Here is a 16,222-nt window from a genome sequence, read left to right as displayed (position 1 = left end):
AGAGCAATGTCCACCCATGGCCCAGTTCATCTTCTGCTGGCTCTTGATGCCTGCTGCAGCCTGTGCCCCTATCCCAGGAGGGGTGTGTGTGGGGGGGGTCCCCAGCTCCTCCACGCCTTCCTCAACATTCCTTTCCTGGGCATGGCTTCCCTCTGTAACCCTCAAACAGCCCCTGCCCTGCCTTCTTTTTCTCCACAGCAAAGTCTGATTTTAAGGTGGGACAGTATGGCCATTGGCCATCTGTTTGGTCTGGCCCCTCTGTGGGAGGGCAAGATTTCTGTCCATATCCCGGCTACCTCCAACAGTGCCCAGCAAGGAGTGTGTAGAATGGAGACCCAAAGGGACAGCCCGTGTGTCGCTGCTCTCCTGTGGCTCTGGCTGGGGGCCCTGTCCAGTTGTCACAGCCAAGATGTTGGTGCCTGGAGAAGCAGCTCTCCTTACAGAGTGGGCCTGGGTGACACTTGTCCCTGTCTAGCCCAGATGAACCTCAGGGACACAGAGAGCCAAGTTCTGGAACTGGCAACCAAGTCCAAGCAGGTGCTGGGGGCGTGGTATTGTGCCACCAAGTGTTCACGCAATCCTGGGCCAGTAGTGCTAGCCTGTCGTGTATAGTACCGTATGTGTTTTCCACCCGAAAAAAAGACAGTCTCTGTGTCAAACAGTCTCAAAGAGCACTGACTCTCAGCCCCTCGTGAGTCTGAAAGCAGGAACTGTCAGTCGTAATTCCCTTCTGAGTCTTCCAGGGCCCATCGGGGATTGCCCACCTCACCACCCTGCCAGCCTGCAGGCTCTGCCTGCTTCTTCTTGCTGTTCTGTACCCTGGGAAGCTAACTCTCCTCCATCCAGCAAGCCCCACCCCCTTCCCACCCCTCATTCTCCTTCCACACCCAGGGAACCCCCGGCCTAGCATCCCTAACAGGACCTGGAGTCACAGAGCAAAGAAGACACACCCCAGACCTTGCTGGCCCTGAGCCCAGGGCTCACCCTGCCAGATAATGGTTTCTTAAGACAAGGCCTCATGTAGCCCAGGGTGGGCTCAAACTCGCTGTGCAGTTGAGGATGGCCTTGAATTTCTTATCTTTCTGCCTCCACTTCCCCAGGTCTTGAACCCGAGGTTTCATGCGTGTTAGGCAAACCCTCTCCCAACTGAGCTACATGCCCAGCCCTAGGCAGCAGCTTCAAGTTATTAATTCACTCTACACGCACTCCCAGGAGGGCCCTACCAGGAAATACGTTTATCTCCATTTTTTTTACACAGGTAAACTGAGGTCCAGAGTCCAAGGGCACCAAACCCAGTGAGTGGTAGAGCCCGGCTCTGAGCCTGAAGTAGGTTCCTATCTTCACTCTCATGTGCTAGGAGCAAACAGAGGCATCTGTCTGTGTCAGGAGGAGACGCTGGGGGAGGGGACACCTGCGTCAGACCGAGGGAAGAAGGGCTGGCCGGTCCAGGCACTTGAGAACAGCAGTTCAGCCGCCCAGGACCACACCTGCAAGGGGCCAGCTGCTCAGGGTAGCAGGGCTGGGACCCGGGGAGTGGTCAGGACTGCTGGGTGGGCCAGCCTGAGGCCTTTGCTGAGGTGCCTGCATTCGGTCTGCTCCAGAAGGCAATGAGGGTTGCTCTGATACTTGGAGTGGTATTTAGATTCCCTGTGGCTGCAACTAGGGAGATGGAGGGAGGAGCTGGGGCTGGGATGGGCTGTGTCCTGGGCCTGGTGCGGTGGACCTTTCAGCCTCCACTCATTCTAGCATTGTGGGTAATGACGCCTTGACCCTGAGGCTCGGCTCCCTGATAAGATGGGACAGAAAAGGCAGAGGCAGCTTGATGGCGCTTGACTTGAAGCCCAAGAGGTTAGACGTGGCCTGAGAGAGGGCGACAGCTGGTGTCTTTCTCCATGCCTTGTCATCTTACTTTTTCCAAGACAGGGTCTCTCACTAACTTATAGCTTACTGATTTACAAGGCCGTCTGGCCAGCCAGCCCCAGGATCCTCCTTCCTTCATGACACTCTGGGCCGCCATGTTGGGACTTTTACAGCGGAGCTGGGGATCTGACCTCAGGCCCTGTGCTTGCCTAGCAAGCAGCTTTCCTCCTGCTCCTGTCACCCTGGGACGGGTCCCTTGGTCTCAAATTGTTTGAGTAATTCTGGTCCCAGGACCCGATACTCACCACCACCTCCAGGTCTGAGTTCAAGTGCCGCTGAGTGTCCGACATCTGAACCAAGATCTCCCCTGGAGGCAAGAAGGGTTGCCTTTAGTGAGGGGAGCCTGTCCCACCTGCCTTCCTCCTGCCAAGAGCCAGCCAAGGGGCATTCCTGGATGGATTGGGGTCCAAAGTCCAAGGATTTCACAAATGGCTCTGATTCAGGACTTGACGACTCCGGTCTACAGGGAGGGGTATGGAGGAACTGGGGTACAAGCACTAGAGATGGGGCTCCCAGCACTGGCCCTAGACCAGTCTTGAGGTGAAGGCTTTAAGAAGGCGTATGTACAGAGGGAAGTCCTAGAGAGCCCCTGAGCGTGGGCCACATAGGCTCTAGGCCTGAGGAGACGCTAAGAACATAGGGAAGTCAGATGGGGTGGCACATGCCTGTCATCCCAGTACTCAGGAGGCAGAGGCAGGAGGATCTGAGTTCGAGGCCAGCCTGGTCTACAGGGTGAGTTCCAGGACAGCCAATGCTACAAAGACAAACCAAAACAACAAAAACAAACAAAAAGAACACAGGTCAAAGGCCTAGAGCTGGATAGTAAGCAGAGGCTTGGTGGGGGGATGAGGATGGAAGGGCACCTCACCCAGAATCTGTGATGTGGAGCTTTGCAGGGCCTGCTCCCCAATCTTCTGGATGGCGTTGAAATACACCTCAGCCGCCTCGGACAGAGCTGCAGGAGAGGTGAAAGTTCAGGCCCAGGGCTCAATCTGTGCCACCCTGATTGTGTGGAGGGGACACTGAGATGTGGTGAGATGGGGAAAGTTGCCCCCCGGGGTGACGTGTGAAACTTGATACTGCTGGAGAGCAAAGAGGCACCTGCCCTGTGTGCTGCTGGGGAGGACTTCCACGCATAGAAGGGCCTCATGGGAGGGCTGCAGGCACCTGTGTGTCCATGAAGGCGCGTGCAGGTGTGCTGTCATAAAGCTAAGGGCAGGACACGGTGAGGGGCAGGCCGTGTGGAGAGGCGTCTCTTGCCCTAGGACTGTGTAGGGGCCAGGGTGGGCCGTGAGAGGCAGGGCTGAGGGTGAGCCCAGCAGGCTGGTAAAGAGGGTTCGGCGGTGGGCTGCAGCCCCGGTGAAGGCAGGGGCTGAGTAGCAGTGTAGACACTCACCATGGAAGGCCCGGAGGTAGTTGTTGCCCAGGTATACCAGATTCTCCAGGGCGGGGTTAAACTGCTCCATGATGCTCTGGACCCGAGGGCAAGGGATGCCAGCCATGGTGGTGGAAAGAAGGACAGATGGACACAGGCACCTAGCCCTGGGAGGCTCACCTTGACCTTTGGGGTCACCAGAATCCTGACTACCTCCTACAGAGGCCTCAGAGGCATGCTCTTGGTCCCTCCTGACATGGTTGGTACACCTCAGTTCTCTTGGCCTCACTGGTTGAGTGACGCCCACCTACCTGCCGTCACCCCACTGGTCACAGTTCAGCTGCCCTGTGCCCAGGCCTCACCAGAATAGAATCCTGAGGCTGCTGACATCACCCCACATCCTGCCTCTCTCAAAAAGACCCCTGGGGTCCACCATGTGGCTGGGTCACCATCCTGGGCCGTGGCCGGCTGGAGGAACACCCTGGGTAGTGGAGGAAACCCCAACTCTGGGAACTGGGTTTGGACTCCAATCCCAGATGCACCTTTTCTTTCCTTGGTGACCTTGATCAAACTGTTTAACCTCTGTTGGCTCGCTTTCTCGTCTATCCAAGAGGCTGGCTACTTGCTACCTCACAGGTGAGGGGGTGTGAGGTGTGCACGGGGGAGGGTCCTCCGAGGATCCCCACTCCCACACCTACGGTTTAGCCCAGCCTGAGCTCTCCCTCTGTCCTGGAGCCAGCCTGGCTTCTACATGCTGGCCATGGCCCATGAGCTCACCTTGTAGATGGCCATGGTGGACCTGTAGAACTGGTCCATTTCGGGGGCCATGGAAGGTGACGCTGGCACTAAGGAGGCGGGTGGCTCCAGCAGGGCCGGGAGTGCCGGGGTCAGCGCTGTGCTCAGTGGCCAGCACCCTTGCTTGACAGGCCGCGGGCAGCAAGGAGTCTGTAGATTAGGGCCTGCAGATGGAGTCCTGTCTGGGAGGAGGCGGCTGCTTAATTATTCACCAGCCAAGGGGCTTGTCAATGCGATCTGGGGCGTAACCAGACCCTTCGGGGAAGGCGTCCTGTGACGCAGGCGGGCTCGTGTGACCTGCTCTTTAATTATTTACCCTCTGGGCGTGGGCTGGTGGGCACGCGTGGATGAGCCACTTTCCCAGGTCACCTCCTGCTCGAGGCCCCATGCTGGGAGCCCCCAGTCCTGTCCTCTGCCCTTCTATGGCCCTGCCTACCCTACAGGTCTGGAGCATTCGCCCTCCTGCCAGAGCGAGCTGACGCACCCTGGGGCACGTGGAGGACACGTCTGCTCTGACAGGTCTCGTCTCTGCTTGGGACCCGACGCCTTGAAGGGGACACTCTGCCCACCTCTCCCCCTGCCCCCAGTGCTGGGGATGAAACTCATGCTGGGCAAGTCATTCACCGCTAAGTTCTCTCCCCAGCCCTAACTCCTCCGAATGCTAGAGCAAGGATGACACGAACACCAGTGTCTCAGACTTGAGACAGAAGTGTGGCCCTCTCCTCTCACTCCCCAGCTCTGGGGCCTCCACAGGTCTCCCTGGGCAGGTGGGCCTGGCACTAGCTCGCCTATTGGCCTGTTACATCATGGACGGAGGAGGGGTTGTCCGGGTCACATCTGAGGGAGCGGGGTTGGGGACAGAGCACATTCCTGCCACGGCACACACTGCACAGGGCAACTTGAGTCTAAACCTTTTATTTCACAGTTGAGGTGGCCCTGACCCCTCCACTCCCCCTGCAGAGAAGAGTTCGTGCCCAGGCGTGGCCTTTGGGAGCTGGGAGGGCTCCTTGTGGAGTGGCTGCAGGGGTGGGGAGGCCGGCAGGTGCGGAGGGGCAAAGTCGAGTGGGGCTGAATTTCACCGGAAGGGGTGGAACCCCATTTCTTCAGTCCCCGACTTCAGGAAGTGGGGAGAAGGGGTGGGCTACAGTGGCCAGGGAGCCCGGGAGACTCCTCCAGACACCCTGGCCACCTTAGTGTTGATCTCACTGATATGTGGGGCAGTTGATAGAGTAAGCCGTCCTTCAGTCGGGGAAAGGGGCTGAGGGGGACTCTGGCCTTCAGCCCAAGTGGCCAAGTGCAACTGGGTCATGAGAGGTGCCTGTGGGGACCCTGTCTGGGCTCCGAGCCCCAGTCCCAAGATGGGCATTGAGCTGCCAGCTTGGCCCTCACTGTGCCAGGTAGCCTGGCCCGCCCCTGCCAGCAGGGCCTGGGGGCTCAGGGCGACAGCAGCAGCTGGACAAGCTTCTGGAACTCCTCCCGATGCTCGTAGATGTAGACCTCCGTCTCCCAGAGGGCGTTGACCAGCACCGCATCGCTGACCTCGTCCAGCATGATGTCTGTGCCCAGCTGGGGGTTCAGTCTGCCGGGAGAAAGGGGAAGAGCGTCACTCAGGATGCACAGCCTGGGTAGGGAGCAGCGCTTGAGCAGGGGGAGGGCCTGGGGAACAGAGCACCACCCTGAAGCTGGGAAACACGCCAGCAAGGGCTGGCAGGTGCGTGTGTCCATGAGTGTTCACCAGGTCACGGTGGGGCAGGCAAGGACCTCCGTTGGTGAGATGCAAGTTGGTGGGTCTTGCTGGGTGTAGTCAGGCCAGGCCTGAACCTTACCTGAAGTACTGGATGCCGACCATCTCACACCAGGCCCGGGCACGGTCCACAGCCCGCCCATCTGGGTCTGTGCACTGGCAGGAAGCGGTCTCTGTAAGCCCAGGCAACAGTGCCCTCCCCCACCCTCCGAGATCCCGGGGTCTAGCTATTCCTTAGCGAGAGACTCTGTGTTAAGTCCACCTCTCTGGGCCTCGGTGACTGGCCCAGCTGTGCAGGGTCCATTCAGGACCACGGAGGAGCAGTGAGGGCTGTGACAAAGGGCCTCCCACTCCCTCCCTATCTCGTCCATTTGTATTCTAACCTTCCATATGGTTTTGTTTGTAGAAAGGGTCTGAAGAACACATGAAACCCCCACTGTGGTTCCACTGCAGGGCCTGGTCAGCCTGGAAACTGAGTCTGGACTGCCTCTCAGAGCTGGCTGCCGAGGCTGGACAGGGCAGTGTGTGGAGGCCCTGAGGGAGGAGGTCCTGAGGAAGGGTAGCAACTCACACAGTCCACCACCATCTTGCCCAGTTCCTTGGCTCCAAAAACAGTCTTGGCCAGTTCCCAAGGGTTGCTGGGACGGAAGACATCTACACAGGTTACAGGCACTTGAGGAGACCTTCCTGTCCCCAGAGAGACGACTATGGAGAGTTTCTTCACCTTGTTGCCTTGGCCCTGTGGTGAGCAGAAAGGGTAGTCAGAGAGGCCTTTCCAAGGGTAGGGATGGGGTCAGAGAGAGGCCAAGGCTGGGTGCAGGGCTGAGGGGCAGAGACAAGGGCTTGGCGCAGGAGCACACCCGGAACCGAATCCTGACCAGAACCCACAGATGCTTCCTGGGAGGGCTGGTGTAGGTATCACAGCCACCTCTCAGGACAGAAGAGGGCCTGCTGGGCCACGTGGCAGAGAGCAGGTACTGAGCTGACGAGCACTTTCACTTGCTCACTCTGCTACCAATTTGCTGGGGGACCTTGATGGCGTTCCCTCTCACTTGGGGACCCCAATTCCTCATCTTTGACTGACTGACTTAGACTGGACATGTCTAAGCATAGTTGAACCCCTTTAGGCTGCCCAGCCTAGCTGCCAGGGGTGCATCTCGGTGCCCCAGGGCTGCGCACATGGGACTTCCACGCCTGTGGGAGCCTGCAGTGCAATCTCCCAAGCACTGCAAAGCCAACAGCACACAGAGTCCCCAGGGTACCCAGGCAGGCACTGCCACTAGTGTTTCACCTTCCCCGGCACACGAGCCTTGTCACCCTGCTGTAGCAACTTGAGTGAGGGCCCCTGCCCCAAGGCCTCAGGATAGTTCCGAGCTCAGGAGCCATTCTCCAGACCTCAGTCCTGCCTCCGCAGCGTGCTCTCCCAGAACCGATAGGCACAGGAGAGTGTTCCGTTTATGGAGTCTCCAAGCAGGATGTACACTCTCAAGGGCGTGTCCCGGCTGGGTATCGACAGGTCCACAGCCTGTGCAGTGGGTGCTGGCCACTGAGCACAGCCTTCTCTGTCCCAGAAGTCTCCTAGTAGACCCTGCCCATCAGATAGACCCCGAGGGAGCTCTGACTGCTGCTGAGTGCGGAACAGGTGAGAGCGTGTATCAGAGCCGTCTGCTCTCATCGGCAGTGTGTGGTCATGTCCAAACCGTGACCCGAGAGGGCTCTCACCTTGCGGATCAAGTCCTGGTTGTACTCATGGATTTCAGTCATGGCATCCAGTGTGGGGTTGTTGGCCAGCAGCCCGCCATCCAAGAAGCGTCCATTGGGCCGGAAGTAGGTTGGGGCTGCCCCACTGCTCCGGGCTGCCCGCCATACCAGCTGGTCTAGGAGTGGGGAAGGAGGGTGGTTCAGTGACATAAGACCTGTCCCTCCAGATCTCAGGGTGCACAGGGAGTACAGGAAGAAGGGGAACTAGGCAGTCTCTAGAATCAGGACCCACAAGGCCTTGCTGCTGGGTCTTGCCATCTGGTGAAAGGTTGTGTGTCACCGTGGCCTTCCAGGGGCCTCTTGAATTCTCTGAGGCCTCCCAGGCTCCAGCAACACGTATCATTAGTTCAAGACCAGGCAGAGCAGGGATGTCGTGGGGAGGGGTGCTCAGTGCCCTTCTGAGTCTCCACCCCTACCAGCGTCAGCTTGCCTTTCCACCAGCACATCACACACACTCTGACCTGCAGGCTGAGTTGGCGGCTTCAGGTTGATGTTTTGGTTGAAGCGAGGTTCCCGAACGGCCTCTGGAGCATCATAGTTCCGGAACAAGTGGAGCTCCGCTGGCTGCCGGTCAGACAGTGTCCCTGTCAGCATCACCCTGTAGGGAACAAGGGAGCAGAGCTGGCCCAGCCACCCCTCATCTCCTCACCAGGCTCAGGCCCTGGGCCTGTTCTGAGTGCCCTTCTCCCTGGCTGGCCTCACAGAGACATCTGTAGACCTGGGCAGCTTCGCAAGGGGAACTTGGCCCACCTTGCCCTATCTACTGACTTTTTCTTTTATCCTATAACCGCATTCTAGAATTCAGCCCAGGGGGTTGCCAGGGCAGGAGACAGGCTGCACAAGCCACTGATGGCAGCATCCAATATTAGAAAAAATAGATGACTGGAAACATCACTGTCTGTCAGCAAGGCAGCTGCCACAAAGCCGTGGTGCCTGACCCTGAGGGTCCCCTGTCACAGAAGAAAAACTAAGCTGGCACTTACTGGGGGGCATGAGTGCCATGAGGCAGGGTTTGGAAGGAAAAGTAAGGTTGGGGCAGTGCTGTGTTATTTAAAAACAAAACAGGTGTGACTACTCAACCGGGTGGAGGTTAACTTGAAAGGCCCCTGGGAGCAGCGAGCAGATGGCAGCTCCAGGATACTGGGGCAGGGTGATGGGTGCTTCCCACTGTGACCTTTGACACCTTCCTTTTATGTCTTCTTTCTACCCTTTCAAGAGCCCGTTAAAAATAAAAATACGTGTCCCCTGCCAAACACAGTGGTGCATACCTGTAATCCCAGCACTCTGTGAGTTCGAGGCCAGCCTGGTCTACAAAATGAGTCCAGGACAGCCAAGGCTACACAGAGAAACCCTGTCTCAAAAAACCATACATAAATAAATAATCATGCCCCCCTCCTCAGGGCTGGAGTGACAGCTCAGCAGTCAAGAGTATTTTGCTTTCTCTGAGAACCTGAGTTTAATTCCCAGATCCTACATAATGGCTCACAGCCATCTGTAACTCTAGTCCCAGGGGACCGGATGCCCTCTTCTGGCCTCTGCAGGCACCAGCTGTGTATGCAGTGCACAGACATACATGCGGAAAAAGCTCTCATACACATAAAATAACGACAAAAAGAAGGTTCCTCCTAATCCTTCGACACAGGAGCCTGGGTATGGAACACCAGAGTGTGCTAAGATCTTGCACAAGCCTGGCTCTGTGAGCTCCAGCATCCACTCTGGAGAGGAAGGTTATCCCGCAGGGGCTCAGCGCACAGCTAACACACAGCACACATTCACAGCTGTGTATGTGTGGTTAGTTAAAGGGTGGCTCTAACTGGAACAGCAGCACATGTCAATGAATGCTGAGAATCGATCCTGGGTCCTCTGGAAGAACAGTCAGCGTTCCCCACCACTGAGTAAACCCACTAGCCCCTGGTTTTAATCTTAAAAGCCTAAGAGGAGCTGAAAAGATGGCTCAGTGGCTAAGAGTGCTTTCTGCTTTTACAAGTTTGGTTCCCAGCATCATGTCAGGTACCTACCTCATAGTCGACTGTAACTCCAGGGCCCGAGAATCCATGACTTCCTCTGGCCTCTGAGAGCCCCCTCTCCCCCATACATGACACACATTCACATACACAATGAAGAAATAAATATTGTTTAAGAGGATAGGACACCTGACAAGACAGAATAAACAGGAAGGGTCAAAGACCACCAAAGATGAGGGTCTAAAGGGAAACTCCATATCGGGTTGGGACTCCAAAGAGTTACACCCCCAGGATAAAAAGAGGCCAGACACCAACATCCCCCTTTCTTTAAAAACTTACTACGATTTAAATTTTTTAGTGTGTACAGGTGTTCTCCTGGGTCTGCCTGTGCACCACATGTGGCAGGGTCTGCAGAGAACAGAAGAGGGGATCCGATCCCTGGGCCTGCAGTTATCAGTGGCCGTGGGCTGCTGTGTGTATTCAGGGACTCAAATCTGAGTCCTCCACAACGCCAGCAGATGCTCTTCACTCCAGAGCCGTCTTTCCAGCCCTGACACGCACCTTACCCGCCCCTGGAGGTTACAGGGAAAAGAGCCCTGGAATGGAGCAAGGAGGGAAAAACAGTCCTGAAAATCTGTGGCCCTGCTAGCTGGCCTGCCTGTGAACTGCTAATTTATGTTCTCGTCATCTGGAGAAAGTCCTGAAGTTTTCGTGGCAAGGATCTAGTGAGAGTGGTGGAGATGGTGACAGCCTGCACCCCCAAGAGGCAGCACAAAGTCTCCGCAGGAAGGGCGCCATTCTGAGTGTCGAAGACTCTGATTTCCACGACGACAAGCGGCACATACAAAAAACGTATAAATAGGGAGGGGCACACAGGAAGGCCAGCATGAAGGCTGGGAAGGAGCTCAGTGGTAGAGCACGTGTGAGGGTTTAGCGATCCCTAAGGACTTCGAACAACACGGCAGCAGAGGACACCCTCCGAGTCAGGACAGGGTAGAGAGACAGCAAAACTGCACAGACAGACTGCACAGATCACAGCGCTGCTGTGCACAGAACAGTCAGACAACAGGCTTCTTAGCCTCTTTGTTGTTCTGCAATGCTCGGAGCACACTAAGCACGCACTCCACCACAGGACGGTGACCGTAGAGGACAGGAGGCTCTAGTAATAACTTCCAAGACCAAAGAGTGCTTTGGGCCGGGTATACACAGCGACATGTACACATACACGAACATTTAAAAACTTAATAGATTAAATAACAAAGCAACAGAAAAAATTAGTGGGCTGCAAAACAGGTAAGGAATTATTCTGATTGCAACACACAAAGATATCAGATGGCAGAAAGCCGGGCATAGTGGTACACACCCTAATCCTGGCACTTGGGAGGCAGAGGCAGGTGAGTTCAGGGCCAGCCTGGTCTACAGAGTGAGTTCCAGGACAGCTAGGGCTACACAGTGTGAGCCTATCTTGAAAACAAACAACAAAACAAAACAAAAAAAAGAAAACAGAAAAAAAAGGCAGAGAATTTGAGAGCGGCGGGCTGCCTAGCTGGCTCAACAGGTAAAGGTGTCTGCTGCGAGCCCTGATGAGCTGTGGTCAGTCCTCAGAACCGACGTCACGGAAGACGAGAAATAAACCCCAAAAGCTGTTCCCTGGCCCCTACACACTCTCTCCCTCTCAATAAAATAAACGGTAAATTTTGTTTTGTTTTTGTTTTTATTTTTGTGTTTTTGTTTTTCAAGACAGAGTTTCTCTGTGTAACAGCCCTAGCCATTCTGAAACTCACTTTGTAGACCAGGCTAGACTCAAATTCCCAGAGATCCACCAGCCTCTGCCTCCCAAGTGCTGGAATTAAAGGAACGTGCCACTATGCTCAGCTAAATGTTAAAAAGAAAAAAAAAAAAAGAAAAAAACAAAACAAAAAAACAAGCATGATCTGGAGGAAGCAGGTATGGGTTTAATATTGCTTAATTTAATTTACAGAAGAAACACATATATGGGGTGGGGAATGGACTAGCAGAAACAAAAGTCAAAGAGAGGACTCAGAATTCCAGAACCAAAGGAAGACGGCAGCATGCGTGCCGCAGAGCCCACACAGGCACATCGCCGTGTGCACATGTTGGACGCTGAGCAGCAGCAGCAAACCGACAGCAGCTGGCAGAGGCTAGGCAGAAGAGACCGACCACCTAGGAGTACAGCCTGGAATCCTGAGTCTGACAACAAGCTGCCAGGCAGCCAGTGGTATCAATGTGAAGCAAACTTACTTCTAAACTTTGCTGGTGGGAGATTTACCATCCCTTCAGGCAGAAGAAATGATCAGGGATGGGAGTCTGAGAGGAAAAAAAGAATGTGACGCAAGGAACTGGTTCACACATGTACACACAGGCACACACACATACATGCACGTATACACAGGCAATACGTATGCACAGACACATGGACACAGAGACACATGTACACATACATGTGTTCGTGCACATGCATTCACAGACACATGCACACACGTGTTCACGCAGAGAGGTGGGATGGTTAGTCTGCTCACAATGAACTATACGAACTACTTCCAATTAGGGCTAGAGACACAGCTAGAGGGCAGGTGCATTTGCTGTTCTTGTAGAGGGCCTGGCTTGGGTTCCCTGCACCATTCCGGTGGCTCACAACTGCCTTCCTCCAGCCCCAGGAGATGTCACTGCTCTGGCCTCATCGGACACCAGCACTCATGTGCACATGCCCACTCATCAGTGCAGAAGCACACAATACTAAAATAACAAAACATGTCTTCAGGATGAAAACCAAACTGCCAAATCTTGCAAGGTGGTTAAACTGTTGGTACCTCAGATGGGCCACAGTGGGAATCTTCAAGGCATGAGATGGGCAAACACTAAACTCAGGCCTTCCCAAGCTGCAGTTTTTAAACATGCTTTGTCACTCCAGGTATTTCCAAACGAACACCAAACTTTTAGAAATACTAGTCCGGCCTGGCAGTGGTGGTACACGCCTGTAATCTCAACACTCGGTGTGTGGAGGCAGGTGCATCTCTGAGTCTGAGGGCAGCTTGGTCTACAGAGTAAGTCCAGGACAGCCAGAGCTACACAGAAAACCAACCAACCAACCAACCATCAAATAAACAAACAAACAAATAAATAAAGAGATTTTAGTCCTGTGGGGTTTTTTTTGAAAAGACGGCTTTAAAACACAGAAAAGTGGTGGGCATGTATTCAGTTGGTAGAATGCTTATCTAGTGTGTACGAAGATCTAGGTTCAACTCCCCTCACCACCTTAAAATTTTACACTTCCACAGGCCTGTAATCTTAGCAGTGGAGACAGGGGCCAAGAGTCCAAAGTCATCCTCAGCTATCTATCAAGCACAAGGCCAGTCTGGGCTATGTGAGATGATGCCCCGAGATAAACAAAGCAACTGAGAAAACCAGTTATCAACAGGATAAGGGAGCACAAGGACCTGAGGTGCTGGACACTGCTAGCTCTCCACAGTGCAAGCCTCACAGCCAAGCTAGGCCTCTTAAGTTAAACACTCAGTTAACTCAGAAACACACAGAAAGGAGCCCATAGATTTACAGAACTGGAGGAGACTTAAACTCTAAAGTCAAGTTTTCACACTAGGTGGGAAGAGTGGAATATGAAGCCAAAAACAGCAAGGAAGGAAGGAAGGGAGAGAGGGACGGAGAGAGGGGGAGAGAGATAATGAAACAGACAAAACAGTGTTACCCCAAATCTACCAGCGGCTGAAGCGTGAATGAGGCTGTCAGAGATGCCTAGATAGTACAGGTTAACCGCAGGAGATCTGTACGTCAAATCAACCAACTAAACCAGACTTAGCAGGTTAGTTGGTTAAAATGAATTTAATACTATGCATCAGAAACCTAACTGAGGGGCTGGTCAGAGGGCAGCAGGCAGAGGCACTTGCCCTATAAGCCTGGCATCCTGAGCTCAGTCCCTGGGATCCACACCCAGGGTGTGTGTATTAATATATACACACACATATATTAATAACAAACGACTGCTCCAGGTAAGAAGGGCCTGCCCATAAGCTGTGCTGCTTTGAAGGAGAGTGGCCACCACAGGCTCCTATATTTAAATGTTTGGTTTCTGGCTGGTGTAGCTGGTGAACTATTTAGGAAGGATTAGGAGGGACGGTCTTGTTGGAGGAGCTCTGCCAGTGGGGGTGGGCTTTGAGGCTTCAAAAGGCCATGCCAGGCCCAGTTTCTCACTCTTTCTGCCTGTTGATCAAGATGTGAGCTCTCAGCTACTGGCTCTAGCACCATGCTTGCCTGCTGCCACGCTTCTGCCATGATGGCCATGGACTGCACCCTCTCAAACTGTAAACCAGCCCAATTAATTAACCGATGGATTGACTGATTGATAAATGCTTTCTTTTTCAAGTTGCCTTGGTCATGGTGTCTCCTCGCAACATCAGAAGAGAAGCGGAGACGGTGGTGAGGGTTTTCTTCCATCCTGTGGACTGGCTGCTCTCCTCACGGTGTCCTTCGCTGTGTCATCCCATCTGTTGACTTGGGGTTGGTTCCTGTGCTGTTGGCGTTCTATTCAGGGAGTTCTTGACCACCCCAGTATCCTGGCAGGTAGCCTCTGTGTTTTCTGCTAGAAGACTCAGCATTTCAAGTGTTAAGTTAAGGTATTTGGCCCACTTTGAACGGAGTCTTGTACAGGTGAAAGTTAAGAATCTACTTTCATGTTTCTGCGGGTGGATTTCCATTTTCTTCAGCGCCGTCTGTTGACAGGCTGTCTTTTTCCAATGTCTGTTTTGCCACCGCTGTGAAAAAGGAAACATCCTGCTGTTCTGTTTCTGGGTCCTCTATTCTGTTTCACTGTCTTCCTGTCTATTTTTATACCAACACTAGGCTGTCTTTATTACTATGGCTCTAAAGTGTAAGTTGAGGTATTGTACAACCTCTAGCAGTGTTCTTATTCCATACACCTGCTTTGGCTATTTGTGGTCTTTTGTGATTCCACACAAATTCTCACAATGTTTTTTCCTAAACCTATGAAATATGATTTTGAATTTTGACATGTATTACATTAAGTTTGTAAGTTAAGTATAGTAGTATGGACATTTCACAATTAATTCTCCAAATCCAAGAGCATGGACTATCTTTCTACTATCTAGAATTTTCTGTGATTTACTTTTTCAGTATCTTGTTTTCACTGTAGAGATCTTTCATTTGATTAGATACACTCCTAAATACTTATTTTTTTTGGAGTTATTCCAAATGGAATATTTTTCCTAATTTCCTTCTCTGAGAGTATACTGTTGGTATATGCAAAGGCTACTTTTTTAAAATTGATTTTGTATCCTACAACTTTATTATGTTTATTAGGTCCAAGAGTTCTCTTTCCAGTAGATTCAATAGGGTCTTTTAAATAAAGAATTGTGTCCGGGTGCTGTGGTGCACACCTGTAATCCCAGCACTCAGAGGCAGGAAGATCTCTTTGAGTTCGAGGCCAGCCTGGTCTACAGGGTGAGTTCCAGGACAGCCAAGGCTACACAGAGAAACCCTGACTCAAAAACCAAAACCAAAACCAAAACACAAAAAAACAACCCAAACAAACCAACAAAAACCAACAACCAACTATATGCCGTCACCAAGAAACATACTTAGCCAGTAAAGACACACAAAACTGAGTATTAAAGGATAGAAAAGAAACTGGAAACATAACGGAAATGTGGGCTAGCAGGAGTGGCTGCCCTTCTATCAGACAAAGGAAACTTCACACCAGAACTAAATACAAGTGGTAAGAAAAGAATACCACGTATTAAAAGAAATAGTTCACCGTGAGGATACAATTCTAAGTCCTCATGTGCCAAATATTAGAGGCCCCAATCGCAGAAAGCAAATGCTAAGAGACATAAAAGACCACATAGGTCCTGAAATAATAATTGTGGGGACTTCAATGCTCCACTCTCATACTTAGGTCTTCCCAAGGTAAAAGAAATTAAAATATACTATGTGTCTTCAGGGCACTGTAGACCTGGTGCAGCAGAGATGCCCGATTCTGGCTGCGGCTGAGAGCAGACCAGGCTGCAAAGCAGAAGCAGGCAATGCTAGCCATCGGCCGGAGGTGTCCAGCTGACAGCCTGGCCGGCAGATGCATCCCTCTCTCACGGTGCAAACAAGGCTACGGGCTCAAGGCTGGATGAACTGAGTGAGCCAGGAGTCACAAGTGCAAAGGACTAAGCCTGAGAATCAACACTTGCCCTCAGTTTACAGAATTCTCTCTCCTCCAGCTCTAGTGGTTCTGAGCACAATGTCCCCTCCTCTGAGCCCCACCCCTCTATCCAGCCCCATCTGGAGGCTGGGGCACTCTGCTTCATCCAAGACTCTCTTAGGGACTGGCCTCCCAAACCCGGGGTTCTTGCTCATGTGACTTTCCTTGATCCTCAGCCTGGTGTCTGTGAGTACAAGTCTATTAACCTCAGCTGAAGGCAGAGCTGAAGCCAGGTGACAGAGCCTCTGTCTGAACAGGAAAAGCACCATCTGAAGTGTGGCAGGTGTGACACTGTCCCATGACAGGCCAAAGCCGCCAGCTGGCTTGGAGAACGGAGGCCCCACTCCCTCCAGGAAGCCCCAGGTCACCAGCTCTGGTGCTCCCACTCACTCTTCTCCCCATGTTCTCGGGAGAGGGCCCTC

General features: G+C 53.1%; 2 protein-coding genes across 15 annotated transcripts in view; both read right to left on the bottom strand.

Moving 5' to 3' along the window:
- Baiap2l2 (BAR/IMD domain containing adaptor protein 2 like 2) overlaps positions 1–4,265 on the bottom strand; it is a 29,171-nt gene extending 24,906 nt beyond the window's left edge. Inside the window, exons 1-4 of one of the 3 annotated variants that reach the window (XM_021664285.2) lie at positions 4,073–4,265; positions 3,317–3,392; positions 2,789–2,875; positions 2,166–2,227 (exon numbers count right to left, since the gene is read on the bottom strand). In XM_021664285.2, coding sequence (XP_021519960.1) covers positions 2,166–2,227; positions 2,789–2,875; positions 3,317–3,392; positions 4,073–4,123 — 276 coding nt within the window. In that variant the 5' untranslated portion in view covers positions 4,124–4,265. The remainder of the gene's footprint in view (positions 1–2,165; positions 2,228–2,788; positions 2,876–3,316; positions 3,393–4,072) is intronic. The other 2 variants (XM_060389061.1, XM_060389060.1) reach the window with 2 other exon arrangements.
- A 724-nt stretch (positions 4,266–4,989) lies between these two features.
- The window catches only part of Pla2g6 (phospholipase A2 group VI), a 42,172-nt gene continuing 30,939 nt past the window's right edge, over positions 4,990–16,222 (bottom strand). For all 12 annotated transcript variants that reach the window (XM_021664279.2, XM_021664282.2, XM_060389053.1 and 9 more), the window contains 5 exons: positions 8,057–8,193; positions 7,557–7,711; positions 6,406–6,573; positions 5,917–5,990; positions 4,990–5,669 (listed from right to left, as the gene is read on the bottom strand). In XM_021664279.2, the coding sequence (XP_021519954.1) occupies positions 5,525–5,669; positions 5,917–5,990; positions 6,406–6,573; positions 7,557–7,711; positions 8,057–8,193 (679 nt within the window). In that variant the 3' untranslated portion in view covers positions 4,990–5,524. The remainder of the gene's footprint in view (positions 5,670–5,916; positions 5,991–6,405; positions 6,574–7,556; positions 7,712–8,056; positions 8,194–16,222) is intronic.

Source organism: Meriones unguiculatus, chromosome 8 (genome assembly GCF_030254825.1).
Source record: "Meriones unguiculatus strain TT.TT164.6M chromosome 8, Bangor_MerUng_6.1, whole genome shotgun sequence".
Taxonomy (NCBI): domain Eukaryota; kingdom Metazoa; phylum Chordata; class Mammalia; order Rodentia; family Muridae; genus Meriones; species Meriones unguiculatus.
Note: the sequence above shows the minus strand (reverse complement) of the source record. Positions and strands in the feature narration are given on the sequence as shown.